Raw genomic sequence first — 15,545 nt, 5'->3', positions numbered from 1 at the left:
CTCAGTGCCTAACCATAGTTTTCGAAGGCAAAAAGGCAGATGGAACCAACGACTCTAATTGAATATATGACAAATAATTTTGTATTTCTACTAAAATAACCATAGTCCAATTAGGAATGTAGTACAACGAAATATTGAATTACTAAATTGCCTCTAGGCCGCAAAACCAGCTTCTTTATTTTAAATATATATAGATTTCACCCACTAACATCAGGGAGCGAAAGCATAGACTCTGTATACAAGGGCACTGATTCATTGACAAGACCAAAATGGTCGAAATTCTCTAGTTGATCTCCTTGTAGTCCTTCATCACTATACTTTGTGAGATTTATTCCAGAACACATAACAATATCACCACCTTTTGTAGAACATAATGGGTAAAGGAGCTTCGAAGACAGAACAACAAGAGTCTTGGTCCAAGATGATTGTACTTTGTATTTCTTCATAACCCATATTTCAATTGTATCTTGCTGGAAAGCCGTTAGACTAAAAAATCTTCCATGCACCCACAATCTATAAAACAGAAAACCCTGGGGAAATAGATCATCAGGCTGGGGCAATAGATCATCAGGCTTGGGCTGGGGTATCTCTAAAAGTCTCTTTTCCATTAAATCAAAGGCAATGATAAAATGCGTCACACGACCAGCCACGAAGTTCTGAGCCACCCAGTGAATGGCCTCGTTGAAGAGCAACCCAACACTATGATCTGGAACAGTGGTAAAGGTAGGTAAATCAGCACCCTTAGTAGAGGCCAAGGAAGAAGGCAAATCAACACTCTCAGTATATTTCCAAATATTAGTTCTCAATGAGAAAAACTGCACATCTGCAAAATTAGTAGATGAGCCTGGTTTTACACCAGGGACTCGAACCACGAGGTAGTCATCTTTTGATGAATCGTAACCAAATCCATATTCATATGGATACATATGATCATATTCATAAGCATTGGCGTCAACAGGTAATGGTTTGTGGACATGTGTGGATGGATTCCATATAGAGAGACTTCTACCTCGATCATAGCCAATTAGCAGAAAGCCTCTACACGAACCTACAATATAGGGAACAGTATATGGAAAGTCATAATCAATTAGTTCAGAAATACGATCAGGGTGAAGTGATTCCTCCAAGTCCATGGTTCGAATGCCATGATCGGTACGGATCAAGAGTCTAGGAGCAGCACGTTCAAAATGTGATGTTGCAAAGTGGGGATCGGATATGAGAGACCGCCAGAACTTGCACACAGCCTTGAAGCGTACAAGAGACTTCACCGGCAACCTCAACAGGATTTCAGTGATCAAACCTTCATCCCTTTGCATCATTTGCTTATGGTTTTCAATCTGAATCAATCAAAATATATACAACAGAAAATGCGCAATTCTTAGGGTTTAGGTTTACAAGTGTGATCAAATCAAATAATTACGTATCAACGAACAAGATTCATTCGATTTACCTCCATGACACAGACGCGGCTGCCGGCGGAGTGAACTGGAGGAGAACGGCGGCGGAAGCAGCAGGGAAAACCACACGCTGCGTTGCAGGGGAACGAGTCTGACTTGACCTATATATAACAAAAATACACCATTTTTTTTAATGCATATTCTTATCCATATAATTGACTTGACCTATGAATTAGTCATAATAATAATTATTTGTTTATACCCTTTTATGTTATTTATTATATTATATTTATATTAATTACTAATTGTGAAACCATTCAAAATATTTAAAAATTAATACTTTTCAAAAGAAGTTAATTTTATTAAAAAGAAAAACTAAAGTTGGAATTGACTTTCTTATCAATAACAAATATTAATTAGTTGTTAATAACATTTATATTATTCATTCTATTAATTAGTTTTTTTTTAAACTTATTAATTAGTTAATATTACTTAATTTTTAATTATTATTCAAAATATGAGGAAACATTTAAATCTAATAATAACACTTATCTATATAAGTGAAATTGACTTGACCTTAAATTATTTAAAATATTAATTAGTATTTTATTTTAATATAATTTATTTTAAATTTGTAATCATTTTAGGAATTTTCTAAAAAAAATATTAAAAAAAATCACTTACTCTTTTTATATATAACAAAAAATAAATAAAATATATATATTAAGTATTAGTGTTAACTATGTCTATATCAATCTTTTCATAAGGGGGTTTATCTTATCTTATAAGAATTATCATTTTAAATGAAAATATAAGAATAAACCATAACAATCAGATCTAATCATGAAGAGGAGTTAAAATACAAATTTGGAACTAACCTTTAACTTATGGAAAGTTTTCACAAAAAGATGAAAATGATCACACGTGTCAATATAAGAATGGAAGGAGTAGGTACCACAAGATTGCAACCATATGGAGTGAGTAATATGATCGGTGTCTATCTAAGTGAAATCGCGTGGAGTGAGATCAAACACCCAAAAGAGGTGTGGGTTCTTTCACGGACACTTACATAATATATTTCTCTCTATTCATGAGGCTATAAAATCTTCTCTACCTCCTTTTGGTTCATTTAGATATGTCTCAGTACTGTTCATCATGACTCTCTTGTTTAAAATTTCACTTTCAACTCCCCCAAAATGCCTCCAATAGCAAAATACATCGTTCTCCCTCGACTAGACCTGGCCAACGTGGCCACAAATGTCAAGTATCAAGGGGTCAAGAAGAGACTATGAGGCTGTTACACAACTGAGATTCGTGACTCATAGCAGAAGGTGCCGGTTTGGCTCGACACCTTCGACACCGTTGAGGAAGCGGCACATGCCTATGACTGTGCGCAGTCCCATTCAGGGCTGCACCATGGAGGTTTCCTCTCCACTACTGTTGGATCTCTCGCAGTTGGTGATGATACCTATGTGGTTTCCTACATTGTTGTTGCTAACTCTACGACGATGGTCGTCCTAGTTGTTCGCCCTCTTGCATTCTTTGATGCCTTCGCTCATACTGCCGCTCCGACAAACGTTCCATCTCACCCATCCATTTGAAGAAGCATTCCTCTCCCTCAGGTAGGGGTGAAAATAGGTTAGACTACACTTTGCATGGTCTAAGCATGACCTGCATTATAATTTGGCGGCCCAAATCTAGTATGTAGCTTGTTATAGCCCAAATTTTAACGTCTAACCTGACTTACTAGCCCAGTTTTTAGCGTGTATACATCAACATAAACCCAAAAATAATTAAACGCTCAAGTGAGAGAGTGAGGAATGTTGAGAGTTGTGAGATCATCCGTTCCCAGATTCTTCACCACAACCCCTCTTCCCACCTTTTCACCCTTTGCTTCTTCTCGTTTCTCAGTTCGTTCCATCGCTGATTCTGCTGCTCCTTTCCAGAAAATCCAGATTCAAAGGGAAGACACTGTGAGTTTCCCTCTTTGCCACAACCCCTTTTCATACCTTTTCTGATTCCCCATTTCCAGAACTTGTTTTTTTAGCATCAATGTGTTAGTTAAACGTTATCTTGATCCTTTCTGTCTGGAAAAAGTGAATTAGATTATTGAACTTACAATGATCATGAGAGTCAGTGGGGTTTCATAGCTAATTTTTTTATGTTTTCAATGATTAGACATTTGATGCATATGTTGTTGGCAAGCACGATGCTCCTGGAATTGTTGTGCTTCAGGAGTGGTGGGGTGTGGATTATTAAATCAAAAATCATGCTGTCATGATTTCTCAGCTTGGTCGTGGATTTAAGGCTCTTATTCCAGAGTAGGATTTTTAGTATTTGCTCTTTTTTGTATCATGTAGTGTTGTCATATTATTATGTATTTGGATCACTGATGGGTTTTTACCATTTTCACCAGTCTGTACAGAGGAAAGGTTGGTCTAGATGTTGCCGAAGCGCAGCATTTGTTTGATGGTCTTGATTGGCAAGGTGCGGTGAAGGATGTCCGCGCTTCAGTTGACTGGCTTAAAACAAATGGTTCGAGGAAGGTTTGTCTCTTTTCATGTGTTGTCAAGATGAAAAATTGATTGTTTTTCAAAATTTCCTGTCACCTACTTCATCCTGGTTAATTTGTATACCTGTGTCTCAAGAGTCATTTTGTTTTTATCATCATTCCACGGCTGCAGAAGATTCTTCTGAGTGCCAGTTTGGTACACCTTATTAGGCATGGCGATATGTTAGGATAGTAATTAGTAAGTCGTTGGTTGAACAAAAATGTGAGTTGATCTTTCATTGTAACAGGCTGGTGTAACTGGCTTTTGTATGGGGGGTGCTCTCGCTATTGCCAGCTCTGTCTTGGTTCCAGATGTTGATGCTGCTGTAGCTTTCTATGGTTTTCCTTCGTCTGAGCTTGCAGACCCTGCCCAAGCCAAGGCTCCTGTTCAGGCTCACTTTGGAGAGCTGGATGATTTTGTTGGCTTTTCGGATGTTACGGTATGAGAATATGTTTGCAACACACATTGCGGGTCATTTTTGTCCCTTACTTGAATTCCCTTTGGTCAGTTTATTTATATTAGCTTGTACATTATCCAATTCAATATTACTGTTGCAGAGTTTAGTTTAGTCTAGTTTATTTATATTAGCTTGTACATTATCCAATTCAATATAGCTGCCTGCTAGTTCAGTTCCCTTCCAGTTTATTTTAGTGAGGATTGGTACTGAAAATATCTCTTTTTCTAATTCAGAAGGTGTGTTGGGTAAAATAAATAAGCAACTAATGATCGAGGTTTGGGAATGAGAAGTGAAAATTATTAGTTTTCTTGGTAAGAGAATGTGCACAAAGGACTTCAGAGCCTAATGATTGTTTGGCGTCTTAGACTGTAGTAACATTGATTTTAAAGTGGTCAGTATGCGAGTGATCGTGTAAATTAAAATCAATTGAACCTTAATTGAAGGGATATATTTGGGATTGGAAAGTTATTGGCCCCCTTGTTTAGATAAAGGGCAATGTACACTCAAAGTCAATTTTTTTTACTACATAAGAAAGTTTTGCTTCTGTGGTTGAAGCATAGAAACACAATAAGTCATCCCAGCGTGATTCCATAGCAATTTGCTAAACATGTTGGCGTAACCAAATGGCATGAGGTAAAGAACTTAATAGAAGAGGGGTGAAAATGAGAAGTTAATATTCTTGTATGCGTTTTTGGACCTTGATAAGAAATTGAAGAAAACTAATGAAAATGGAGTGACCACTAGACACTAGCTGCATTCTACTTTTTCTTTTTACACATTTGTCCGGCGTTTGCACGCATCTTTCAATATTCTATATTAGTTTCATTTAGACCAACATTAGTATCACAAACAAAATAAATTTTCAACCATGCAGATCCATCTTCTCTACAACCTTCAGCAACTGAAATTATACCCTTCTTATCCTTATTATTTCCATTCTTCTTTCTGTACTTTTCATCTTATTATTCACCTTCAATAGCAAGCAAGCATACGCTAAGCAGAGTGCAGGAAGCTTGAAGCTTTTACAATAATAGTCCAATTTCCCTGAAGAGATATCTTTGAACAGGAAACCTGTGAGCAGGGCCAAGAGTTCCTTCACCCTGTGAACCAATAATTTTTCTTCTTAAGGAAACAAAACCTCAATACTTTTGTGCACAAATATTCATTTCTCCTATGTGTTTCATTAGTTTCGACAACAATGTAAGTTTTTTCTCTTTGCAAAGATGTTTTGCTAGCTTGTTGAAAATAGAATCTCCTTTATAAACACACACACACATAAGCGTACCTGTACATACCTTAATATTTTTTTAAATGTCTTACTTGTATCCGTGCAATATATCCCAATAGGTTCTAACCTTTCTACCGCTCCTACTCTACTGATGCATATAGGATGTGAAATACTATAAATTTTGATTCCAGTGCTTTTGATGATAATTAATCTCTTAATTATGTGCAGTTTTATAATATCTGACTACAGAGAACGCATGTTGATGTTCTGAGCCTAAAATTCTTTGATTCAAGAAACATCATCTCATAACATTGTTTGATGTCTCAGGCTGCGAAGGCCTTGGAGGAGAAATTGAAGGCATCTGGAGTTCCACACGAGGTACACATATATCCCGGCAACAGACATGCATTTATGAACAGATCTCCAGAAGGAATCAATAGGAGGAAGAGCATGGGAATGCCTGATGAAGATGAAGCTGCAGTTCAGCTCGCCTGGTCTCGCTTCCAGTCATGGATGACACATTACTTGTCTAGTTAGTTAATTTATCACTAGCTGAAGTATGATATAATGCTATACTCTATCTTAGGTAGAAAAGTAACATGACTGCTGTAATCTCTAACTAAATGTGTTGCTTCCGTACTTGTGATAAAATTGACTTGGAGGATAATTTAAAAACTCTTCTGGTTTTTCTGTATTAAGAAAATATGGTCTTTGACTGGTGGTGCTATTGTTCATCAATTCCGACCATGATGTTCTTCCTATAACAACAATCAAATTCGTCCATGGAAAGTGTAAGAGTGAGCCTCATCATTTTTTTTTTCATATTGTAAAAACTCCATTTTTGTTTATAAGAATCACATATATAAAATGTTTATCCACTTTAGGTGTTTTTCCCTCTCCTCTATGAGAGCTGCTTTTTCCCTCCTTTGAGAACAGAGCTACAGGTCATCAAATTAAAATTATACAGTTATAAATTTATAATAGTGCTGGTACCATGGTATGTTAATGGAGCCAATTATATAATCCTACATATATGAAAAACCCATAGCATGTTAGGTGCGTTTTTTTCTTTTGGCTTGCGACCCGAAAAGAAAAATCCATACTCATGGATGCATCTCAGTGACTTCATGTTAAACTTATGTGATTGTCTCTTCTTGTACCCTCTTGTTTCTTTAACCTTATCTATATGAATCTAATTAATGGGGGAAGAGTTAAAAGAATTTAAACTTATTTTTAAAAGGTTAATAAATATTTAAAAAATTAAAACCAAATAAACAAGTGCATAGAATAATTTAGGCTTAATTCCAGTTTGGGTCCCTGATGTTTCAGAAATGTGTGGTTTGCACCCCCCGTGTTTAAAACGTGCGGTCAAGGTCCCTCATCTATCTAAAACGTGCTAACGAAGCCCTTCCGTTAACTTCCGTCAGTTGACCAAACGGAAATGGCTTTCATTAACTGACATGGCGCTCACGTGTAATTTGTGTTATTATAAAATATTTTTTACCCAAAAAAATTTCTCCCCAACAGTTAAACCTAAACAAGCTGACATCAGAATGGATGGAAGGCTTTGAGCTTCTATTTCTGAGTGTGCTCATCTCACTCTCATTCTAACTCTCTCTCAAGTCTCAACCAAGAGGGTCTCTTCCTTCTCCAGGCCAAGTCTCAACTCTCAGACCCTTCCAATTCCTCTCCAATTGGAACCCAACCACCCCACCCCCTGCAACTGGAATGGCGTATCCTGCCACCGCCGTCACCTCCCTCCGCCAGAGGTCGCACGCGGTTTGGGCACGATGCTAGTGGGTGGTGACACGCGGATTTGTACGCGATTTAGGGAAGAAATCGCGGATCTGGGCGCGGGTTGGGGTGTGGTGCTTGGATCTGCAACTCTGAACAGAGAGGGCGCGCGGTGCAGAGAGTGGAGAAGCAGAGGCGCACGGAGATGGAACAGAGAGGGCGCGTGGTGCGAGGTAGAGGTGCACGAAGATGGAGGGAAAGATGAAACCAGTAGCTTTTCGAAAGATGGAGGGAACGAAGATGACCATAAGCTTCTCATAATCCTACTATGTTCTTGTTCTGATTTTTCTGAATATGGGGGTTTAATTTTGTGGAAAACCAGAACTTGAAAAAGCTCTCTCATCGAGCTCTTCACAAATACAACTCGTTGGGGTCCAGGTTTGTAGTGGTGAAGAGGGAGAAGAGGAGGAGGGATTGGAGTTGGGGCTTTTGTGGTTGAAGATGAAGGGAGTGAAGACCTAGGAGAGGATGAGACATTGATGATTGTGAGGTTTTCAATTTGGATTTCTGGGTTGATGTTCAACTGGGGAGAGATGAAGGTTGAAGAAGGAGATGGATGGAGGTTGAAGGAGATGGATGGAAAAAAAATGGGGGGTAATTGGGTTTGTTGGGGTCTAAATTGGGTGAAATTAGGGTTAGATTTGGGGGGAATCGGGTTTGTTGATTTTGGGGGAAAGGGAAAAAAAATTTTAATTAAATAGAAAATCCACGTCAGTTAATGAAAGCCATTTCTGTTTGGTCAACTGACGGAAGTTAACGGAAGGGCTTCGTTAGCACGTTTTAGATAGATGAGGGACCTTGACCGCACGTTTTAAACATGGGGGGTGCAAACCGCACATTTCTAAAACATCAGGGACCCAAACTGGAATTAAGCCAATAATTTAAGAAAAACAAAACCAAACCTCCAGAGTGACCGTTGCAATAGAAGTCAAGGTTGCAACATGAGTCCCCCACCGAATCGTGTGTGTGTGAGGTCCACAATTGTTACGGCTGTCACCATCATAAGCGTTGACTGAGACTAGTACACTTTTCACATGCCTCATGCACCGGGCCAATAGGGCACTGAATTCTGGGAACGGGCCGGGTCAATCTCCTTCCTTCATCCACACAAATTCAACACCTCACTCATCAATTTTCAATTAAATGTTAAAAAACAGTTAATTATGGCCAACAAAAAATTATACAATTTTTCTTATAAGCCAAAAAAAATCATACAAATAGTTATGTGAATTCATTTTATGAATAAAATCATTTTGCAAATAGATGGGATGGACTCAAATTCATATCAAATTCATATTACTCACAACCACAAGAGCTACTAGAGATAGAAATAGAAATATAAATAGAAGAGAAAAATGAGAGATATGATGTGTTATTTGGTAAAAAACTAAAGAAGAGAGGTATGAAGAAAATTAATGTGATCTTTGAGTCTCGAGGGAATTAGTTGATTGTCCGAGATGATATAGAAAATTTATATCAATACTGGAAAAAATATAAATTTTAATTCATGGTATTCCCGTTGGTTAGTCGAATAAAATTATTTTTTCAGATAAAAAAGAGGTTCAATTTAGAAAAAGAAAAAAAAAATCAAAACCATTCATTTTTTTGTTATGTTTCGGAAGGTATCCTACGACTGGCTATAATGTGACTAATTTATTTATTTTAAGATCATGTTAAGTGAGATGTACACATGATTGATGCTTAAGTACACTTTGTTGGTAATCATCTATTTTCCTTCATTGTTCACGGACTAGTTTAATCATATTTTTTACTTTAAAAAAATTGATAACAATAATTTTTAAAAAATTAAAATCAGTGGCCTATATTATTTTTTGGAAGAGGTCTATATTTTTACGGATTGAAATAAATATTTGTTTGTCCCGGCATGATAGTTTAAGTAGTAAGAGCTAAATGACATATATGTTGAATTTTTTATAGACAAATATTAGTTGTTAGTAAATTAGTACAAAATATCCTTCCTTAGGTTTCGAACCCTGACTCTTCACCTGCAATTACCCTTAGCTCAACCATGTGAGCTACCAACGTTGAGTGAGGAAGGTCCAGAAATCAATCCATGCATGCCAGATGTAATTTATCTTTCTGATGTATAAAAAAATAAAATTTGTCCATTTTAAAAAATGTTTATGGAAGCTTTTAAAATCTTAATGTTGACAAATTTCTTTTCCCCATAGATTGGGTGGAATTGGTTGCATATGATTTGGTCAACTAATTAACCAATGGTTTGGGAGATGTGGCCTATGATCTAAAGTTTTATTTATTTATTTATTTTTTAGATTAAATCCTTGATTTTATTCATTCAAAGAAACACTAACATCAAATGAAAGAATACCCTCCAAACCCGGAGGATATTCCTCACTCCACACATTACAAGGATAAGTAAGAGCGAATTTAGCCATAATATTCCTCTAACTTTTTTTTGAGCTTAAATCCTTGATTCATTCAAAGAAACACCAACATCAGATGAAAGAATACCCTCCAAATCGGTAGGATATTCCTCAATCCACACGTTACGATATTCCTCAATCCACACGTTACGCGAGGATCTAAAGTTTTTTTTTTAAATTAAAACTTGTATAAATAAAAGTCTAATTCTAAAATGAAACTCATTTAATTAAGAATGAGCTATCCTCCATATAATACATTTATTTAGATTTAAAAATAATATTATCATTCAATATTTTCATGATGTTGTTTACGGAAATATTTGTGACACGTGATGGTGACCGAAGCCAAACTTATCCATACATTTTATTAAAAAAAATGGTTATCTACTATGTATTTCGAGTTTTCTCCCTTCTAATATTATTCAACGTTTCATTAAGAACTTGCTAGTGTAGATTTTGGGGTTATTTTCATATGTTAAAAAAACTAGTATTTATTGAAATTCTTACAAAAATGAAAAATGATATATACTCTATCAATTTACAAAATTATCTAGATATAAATATAGTTATTAAGAAATGTAATTAACATTGTTGAATTTTAAAATATATTATTTATTTTCTTATTTTATCATTTAAAGTGTATTTTTATTATTTCTCATTTATTATTCTCATAGGATAATATATAAAAAAAAGTCAAAACACCACTTAATACTCTGTTGAAATTCTTAAATGGATAATTATAATGAAATAATTTTTTCTAAGTGAATAATTATTTTTAAATAGAGAGTAACTAATACAAATATATGATATTTTTCAAGATCTTTCCTATTTTTTTATTAAATTTTACAATTTTATGTATTTTTTTTTAGTACATGGGAAAATTAAAAGAGAGGCTAAACCGCTAAAGAATCTCTAGCTAAGAAGGGAACTACAAAACTAGGTGGAGTTCCAAACTCCATGAGAGCACTATATGTGAATAAAACAATTTCCTCGAAAATAAACACATTTATTTATATTTACAAAAAAACAGCTGTGCTTTAGTTAGATGAGGGTCTAATGACACGCAAGCAAAGGGTTGCGTGGTGCTGTTGACGAAAATTTTGGGAACTCCCTAACTATATACAAGGTCAAATTTGATTAGATTTGTTTTTTTTTTTTGAGTAAATTGTTCAATTGTATTTTTCTTGCCAGAATTCTTTGCATTAAAAATAAATGAATTTAATATATATACACCATAAAGAATTTTACACATTTATCTAATCCCATTTCTTAATTTACTATTTTAATTTTTTTAACTTTAAATTTAATTATGACATGATAATGTGTAGATTCTGATTAGATGAAAGTGTAAAATCTCATTTTGACTGTGTAATTAAACTAAAGACTATTTCACTTTAAAAAATCATGTTTTAAAAGGAAAAAATATTAAACCATATTTACTTTTTCAATTTAAAATTTAAAATGTAACAGACCGGAAAAATATAACTGAATAAAAAAAAAAACTATTACTAAAACAATAGAATAGATACGTATCAACATGGAGAACTCTGCATTCAAAGCAGACACCTCCTCAATTTCACACCAACACAGTAGTACTCATCTTCTCAAGTGAGTTTCAAGCTGACCCATTTTATTGCCGAGTCCATTGCATCAATATATATAAACACTTCACTCTCTCCCTTCTCTCTCTTTCTCTCTCTCTTGGAATTTATGGTTACTTAGAAGTGGTGGACTGAATCTTCATCTTTATGGATGATTCAGATCCAAGTGGTACATCCTCCTTTCTTCACAACAATCCAATTGTTCTCAACTCTTTCACCATGGAGGCTAAAGGGTCTTCTTCTTCTCCTTCTTCTTCACCCACACCAACCACCACCAACACCACCATCCCCTTCCAAGTCAACCTCACCTCTCCTATAACAACAACATCATCTCATGAGAATAACATCATCAGAACAGAGGTGGACTTCTTCAAAGACAACAACAGCAATAAGGTTGTTGTCTCTGCTTCTGCCTCTGTCCCAGAAAACAACAACAACAATGATCATCATCATTTGCCCACCCCTTCTTTGTTGGAATTCAAAGTAAACGTGAGTAACCCATCATTATATTTTGTCTATATTATAACATGGTTCTATGAAGTTCAATTTTTTTTAATGATCATCTTGTGGGTGTGTGTGCTTGCTTATGAATCTGTAATCTTTTTGTTAATAGACTGGTCTGAATCTTCTCACTACCAACACTAGCAGTGATCAATCCATGGTGGACGATGGCAATGGCAATGGCATATCACCTAATTCAGATGACAAAAGAACTAAAAATGAGGTAAACGTAGAGAGTAAGAGTAGGGACCTTAGCTAGTTCAATTTGATGAAATTAAATTTTCTGTAATGGGGTGGTTCAAAATTGAGCATTTTTTATGTCATGTTTTTAATTTGAATCCGTTTTCCATGGGGTGGTTCAAAATTGAGCATTTTGAATTCATGTTGTTTGAAATTCAAACTTTGAGTCCATTTGCTATGAACTGTTTTTTCAGTTGGCTGTTCTTCAAGCTGAGCTAGAGCGAATGAAGGTGGAGAATCACCGGTTAAAGAACACGCTTGAGGAGATGAATACCAATTACAATGCCCTGCAGATGCATTTGGTGAGCATGATGCAGGACCAGAAAACTGAGGATGCTGAAAAACAGGAAGTGTTTGATGGGAAGTTGGAAGAGAAGAAGCAAGGTGCAGCGAATGGTGGTGGGGTTTTGGTTCCAAGGCAGTTTATGGATCTTGGGTTGGCTTCTAATGTTGAGAATGATGAACCCTCTTCTTCATCATTGGGAAGAAGCCAGGATCAATCAGGATCAGCAGGGAATAACATGGAAGTGGGTTCCAAGGAATTGGCTACAATTAAGAATGGGAATGCTAGTGATGAAAGGGAGGATAGTCCTTCAGGTCAAGGTTGTGGTGCTGATAAAGTTCCAAGGTCCAGTCTTCCAAAAAATAATGTTGATCAGGCTGAGGCTACCATGAGGAAGGCTAGAGTTTCTGTTAGAGCTCGATCAGAGGCACCCATGGTATGTCAGCGTACTAAAACTTACTGCATATTCGAAAACTCATTTGAAAAACAAGATGAAACCAAAATCATGGTAGACAAAAGCAAAAGTTAAGAGAAATTGTTTCAATCCATCATGATTTTGACTTGACGGTGTTTTTTAAACAGTTCCCAAACATGCACTTCATTTTTCTCATGATAAATGTTTGCTCTGTTTAGCTGATACAAAAAACCATTTAATTGTCTTAGATCACTGATGGGTGTCAATGGAGAAAGTATGGGCAGAAGATGGCCAAAGGAAATCCATGTCCTCGAGCTTATTATCGATGCACCATGGCTGCTGGTTGCCCAGTTAGAAAACAGGTAATATACATGTGATGCCATGTCCACAATAAAGCTTAATCAATTAGAAAATAATTGGCATCAGGAATAGAGTTTAGACATCCAAATTAGAAGAGTGAGAAACAGTAGAAAAGAGATAATTGATTTGATAGGAAAAGAGAGGATTAGAGAAAAATGAGGTATATAAGATGACATTAATGATACTTTAGATATATAAATCAGGGACACACCCAACATATATCCTATTTTCTCTCTCTCTAATCTCTATATCTCTCTATTTATCACATCCATTACTCCTTTCTTTTTCTTTTTTATCTCACACTAGATATATATTGGATGTCTGCACATGTTTGATGTTTTTACAACAATTTTCCATAAGATGGTGGTAATGTTGGCCTGTTTAAATATTAGAATTGTAATCAATCTCCTGCTTTGAAGTCATCAACATATCTGTCCTTAGTGGTGAGCTCTATGTATTGGCTCAACTAAGTATTAAATAAGTCTTCATCCACAGACAGTAAACATATTAATGATTTTGCTTTAATAATAGATTGAAGGATGTTTCATCTTTCAAGGCTTATTTTTAAGGGATTGAAATCTTCTCCAAATTGTGTCTCATTTCTGGTCTCATCAGTAAAATTTTGTCATGTCAATTAAAAATCACCGTGTGAGTTTGTAGAAGAAAGAAATTAATGAGACAGGAAATTGAAACACCAATTGGATAAAGAAAGAAGATCTTAATCCCATTTTTAGTTCTTCATGATGATTGGTTTAAAACTCAAGTTGTTTAATTTCTAATCCAATATTTGATGCTTAACTAAACCTAACAGGTGCAAAGATGTGCTGAAGACAAAACAGTCCTCATCACAACCTATGAAGGCAACCACAACCACCCTCTCCCTCCAGCAGCAATGGCAATGGCACAGACCACTTCCTCAGCTGCAAGAATGCTTCTTTCAGGGTCAATGTCAAGCACTGACAACCTTATGAATGCAAACTTCCTGACAAGGACACTCCTTCCATGCTCTTCCAGCATGGCAACAATCTCAGCCTCAGCTCCATTCCCAACAGTCACACTTGACCTCACTCAATCACCAAATCCTCTTAACCCTCTTCAGTTCCCAAGGCCTCCAAACCAGTTGCAAATTCCCTTCCCAGGTGTGAATCCTCAGAATTTTGCAAACTCCCCTGCATCATTAATGCCTCAGATTTTTGGTCAAGCACTCTACAACCAGTCAAAGTTTTCTGGTCTTCAATTGTCACAAGATGCTGCAGCAGGAGCACCAAACCTTGCTGACACAGTTAGTGCTGCCATTGCTACTGACCCAAATTTCACTGCAGCTTTAGCAGCAGCTATCACTTCCATTATTGGTGGTGCTCAACCAAACAACAACAGTGGTGCTACTACTAACAATAATGGCAACATGAATGCCAGCAACAGCAACAGCAACATCACAAGTAGCAACAACAATAGCAATGGAAAGTAATAAAATCATCAATTTTCCTATCTCTCAGGGAGTTAGTTTACAAACCCATCATTTTTTTTGGTGAGATTAATTTTATTTTATTTATTTGTCCTTCTATTGGGCTCAACAGTTAAGTTGATTTCATGGATTTTTTAGGTTCATTTGTTTTTTGTTTGGGATTCAGGAAAGTTTTGATATTTGAGGTAGATCTCTCATTTCAGTTGGGGATTTTATGTTTTGTTGCTATTCTTCAGAAGTATACTGAAAATTGTATTCCAGAATAACTGAGATTTTATAGACAAGAGAATCAGATCAGTTTCTCAATTAATTATGTGCGGACATGAAAATAGATAGAAGAATTTTTTGATTTGTATGCTTTATTTTGCGTGTTTGGATCAGTGTTGTTGGGCCTGGCCAGAGGCTTCCTGATCGCGAGGATCGCCTGAGAGACGCTTAAGCCACGCAGCGGGCGAATTAATGAATGGCCATTAAGGTACACTTTACCTTCATGCTTCAGGCACGATGTCTTGTGTTCTGGTCAGCGGCTTCCTAGTCACGAGGCTTGCCCGAGTGACTCTCAAGTCGTGCCAAGAAAAGGGTCGTCCCATAAGACCATTCAGAAGTCTTTCTCAAGACAACCTACCTATTTGAAGGTTTTCATGTTGTCATATGGGCGGTTATGTGTATATTATAGGATTGCCTCGCCCAAATGGAGAGCACGCACATATAAAGGGTTTGTTTGAGTAAAGGACTTATAGTTTATTGCTTATCGTGTGTAGACTCTTAAGCCGATTCTTTTTAGGGCCCAAGAGTCCAATAGAGAATTAGGGTTTAGGCCTTTTCGACTATATAAGGGAAATGTTGG

The 15,545-nt window shown here is 36.2% G+C and overlaps 3 protein-coding genes across 3 annotated transcripts; 2 read left to right on the top strand and 1 right to left on the bottom strand.

The window, feature by feature from the left end:
* Nucleotides 1-65: 65 nt before the first annotated feature.
* LOC130747054 (F-box/kelch-repeat protein At3g06240-like) lies at nucleotides 66-1,577 on the bottom strand. The gene is made up of 2 exons (XM_057599870.1): nucleotides 1,451-1,577; nucleotides 66-1,337 (listed from the first exon to the last, which is right to left on the bottom strand). The coding sequence occupies exons 1-2, from the start codon at nucleotides 1,454-1,456 to the stop codon at nucleotides 198-200; spliced, it is 1,146 nt and encodes a 381-aa protein (XP_057455853.1). The 5' UTR covers nucleotides 1,457-1,577; the 3' UTR covers nucleotides 66-197.
* A 1,625-nt stretch (nucleotides 1,578-3,202) lies between these two features.
* Nucleotides 3,203-6,372, top strand: LOC130747053 (uncharacterized). Its single transcript, XM_057599868.1, has 5 exons — nucleotides 3,203-3,370; nucleotides 3,576-3,718; nucleotides 3,814-3,943; nucleotides 4,197-4,388; nucleotides 5,962-6,372. Exons 2-5 carry the CDS (start codon nucleotides 3,675-3,677, stop codon nucleotides 6,169-6,171), a joined length of 576 nt encoding a protein of 191 aa, XP_057455851.1. The 5' UTR covers nucleotides 3,203-3,370; nucleotides 3,576-3,674; the 3' UTR covers nucleotides 6,172-6,372.
* Nucleotides 6,373-11,397: 5,025 nt separating this feature from the next.
* Nucleotides 11,398-15,004, top strand: LOC130747052 (probable WRKY transcription factor 31). Its single transcript, XM_057599867.1, has 5 exons — nucleotides 11,398-11,923; nucleotides 12,048-12,158; nucleotides 12,370-12,894; nucleotides 13,122-13,235; nucleotides 14,045-15,004. Exons 1-5 carry the CDS (start codon nucleotides 11,582-11,584, stop codon nucleotides 14,699-14,701), a joined length of 1,749 nt encoding a protein of 582 aa, XP_057455850.1. The 5' UTR covers nucleotides 11,398-11,581; the 3' UTR covers nucleotides 14,702-15,004.
* Nucleotides 15,005-15,545: the final 541 nt, after the last annotated feature.

Source organism: Lotus japonicus, chromosome 3, assembly GCF_012489685.1.
Source record: "Lotus japonicus ecotype B-129 chromosome 3, LjGifu_v1.2".
NCBI lineage: Eukaryota > Viridiplantae > Streptophyta > Magnoliopsida > Fabales > Fabaceae > Lotus > Lotus japonicus.
The sequence above is the reverse complement of the archived record's forward strand: the minus strand, read 5'-3'. Positions and strand labels throughout refer to the sequence as shown.

Bases quoted from the DNA above. Each gene is read 5' to 3' on its own strand.
- LOC130747052 (XM_057599867.1), top strand. From the start codon at position 11,582: ATGGATGATTCAGATCCAAGTGGTACATCCTCCTTTCTTCACAACAAT. The intron at 12,159-12,369 runs GTAAACGTAGAG...CTGTTTTTTCAG, and splicing joins ACAAAAGAACTAAAAATGAG to TTGGCTGTTCTTCAAGCTGA. The intron at 13,236-14,044 runs GTAATATACATG...TAAACCTAACAG, and splicing joins GTTGCCCAGTTAGAAAACAG to GTGCAAAGATGTGCTGAAGA.
- LOC130747053 (XM_057599868.1), top strand. From the start codon at position 3,675: ATGATTTCTCAGCTTGGTCGTGGATTTAAGGCTCTTATTCCAGA. The intron at 3,719-3,813 runs GTAGGATTTTTA...CATTTTCACCAG, and splicing joins TTTAAGGCTCTTATTCCAGA to TCTGTACAGAGGAAAGGTTG. The intron at 4,389-5,961 runs GTATGAGAATAT...TTGATGTCTCAG, and splicing joins TTGGCTTTTCGGATGTTACG to GCTGCGAAGGCCTTGGAGGA.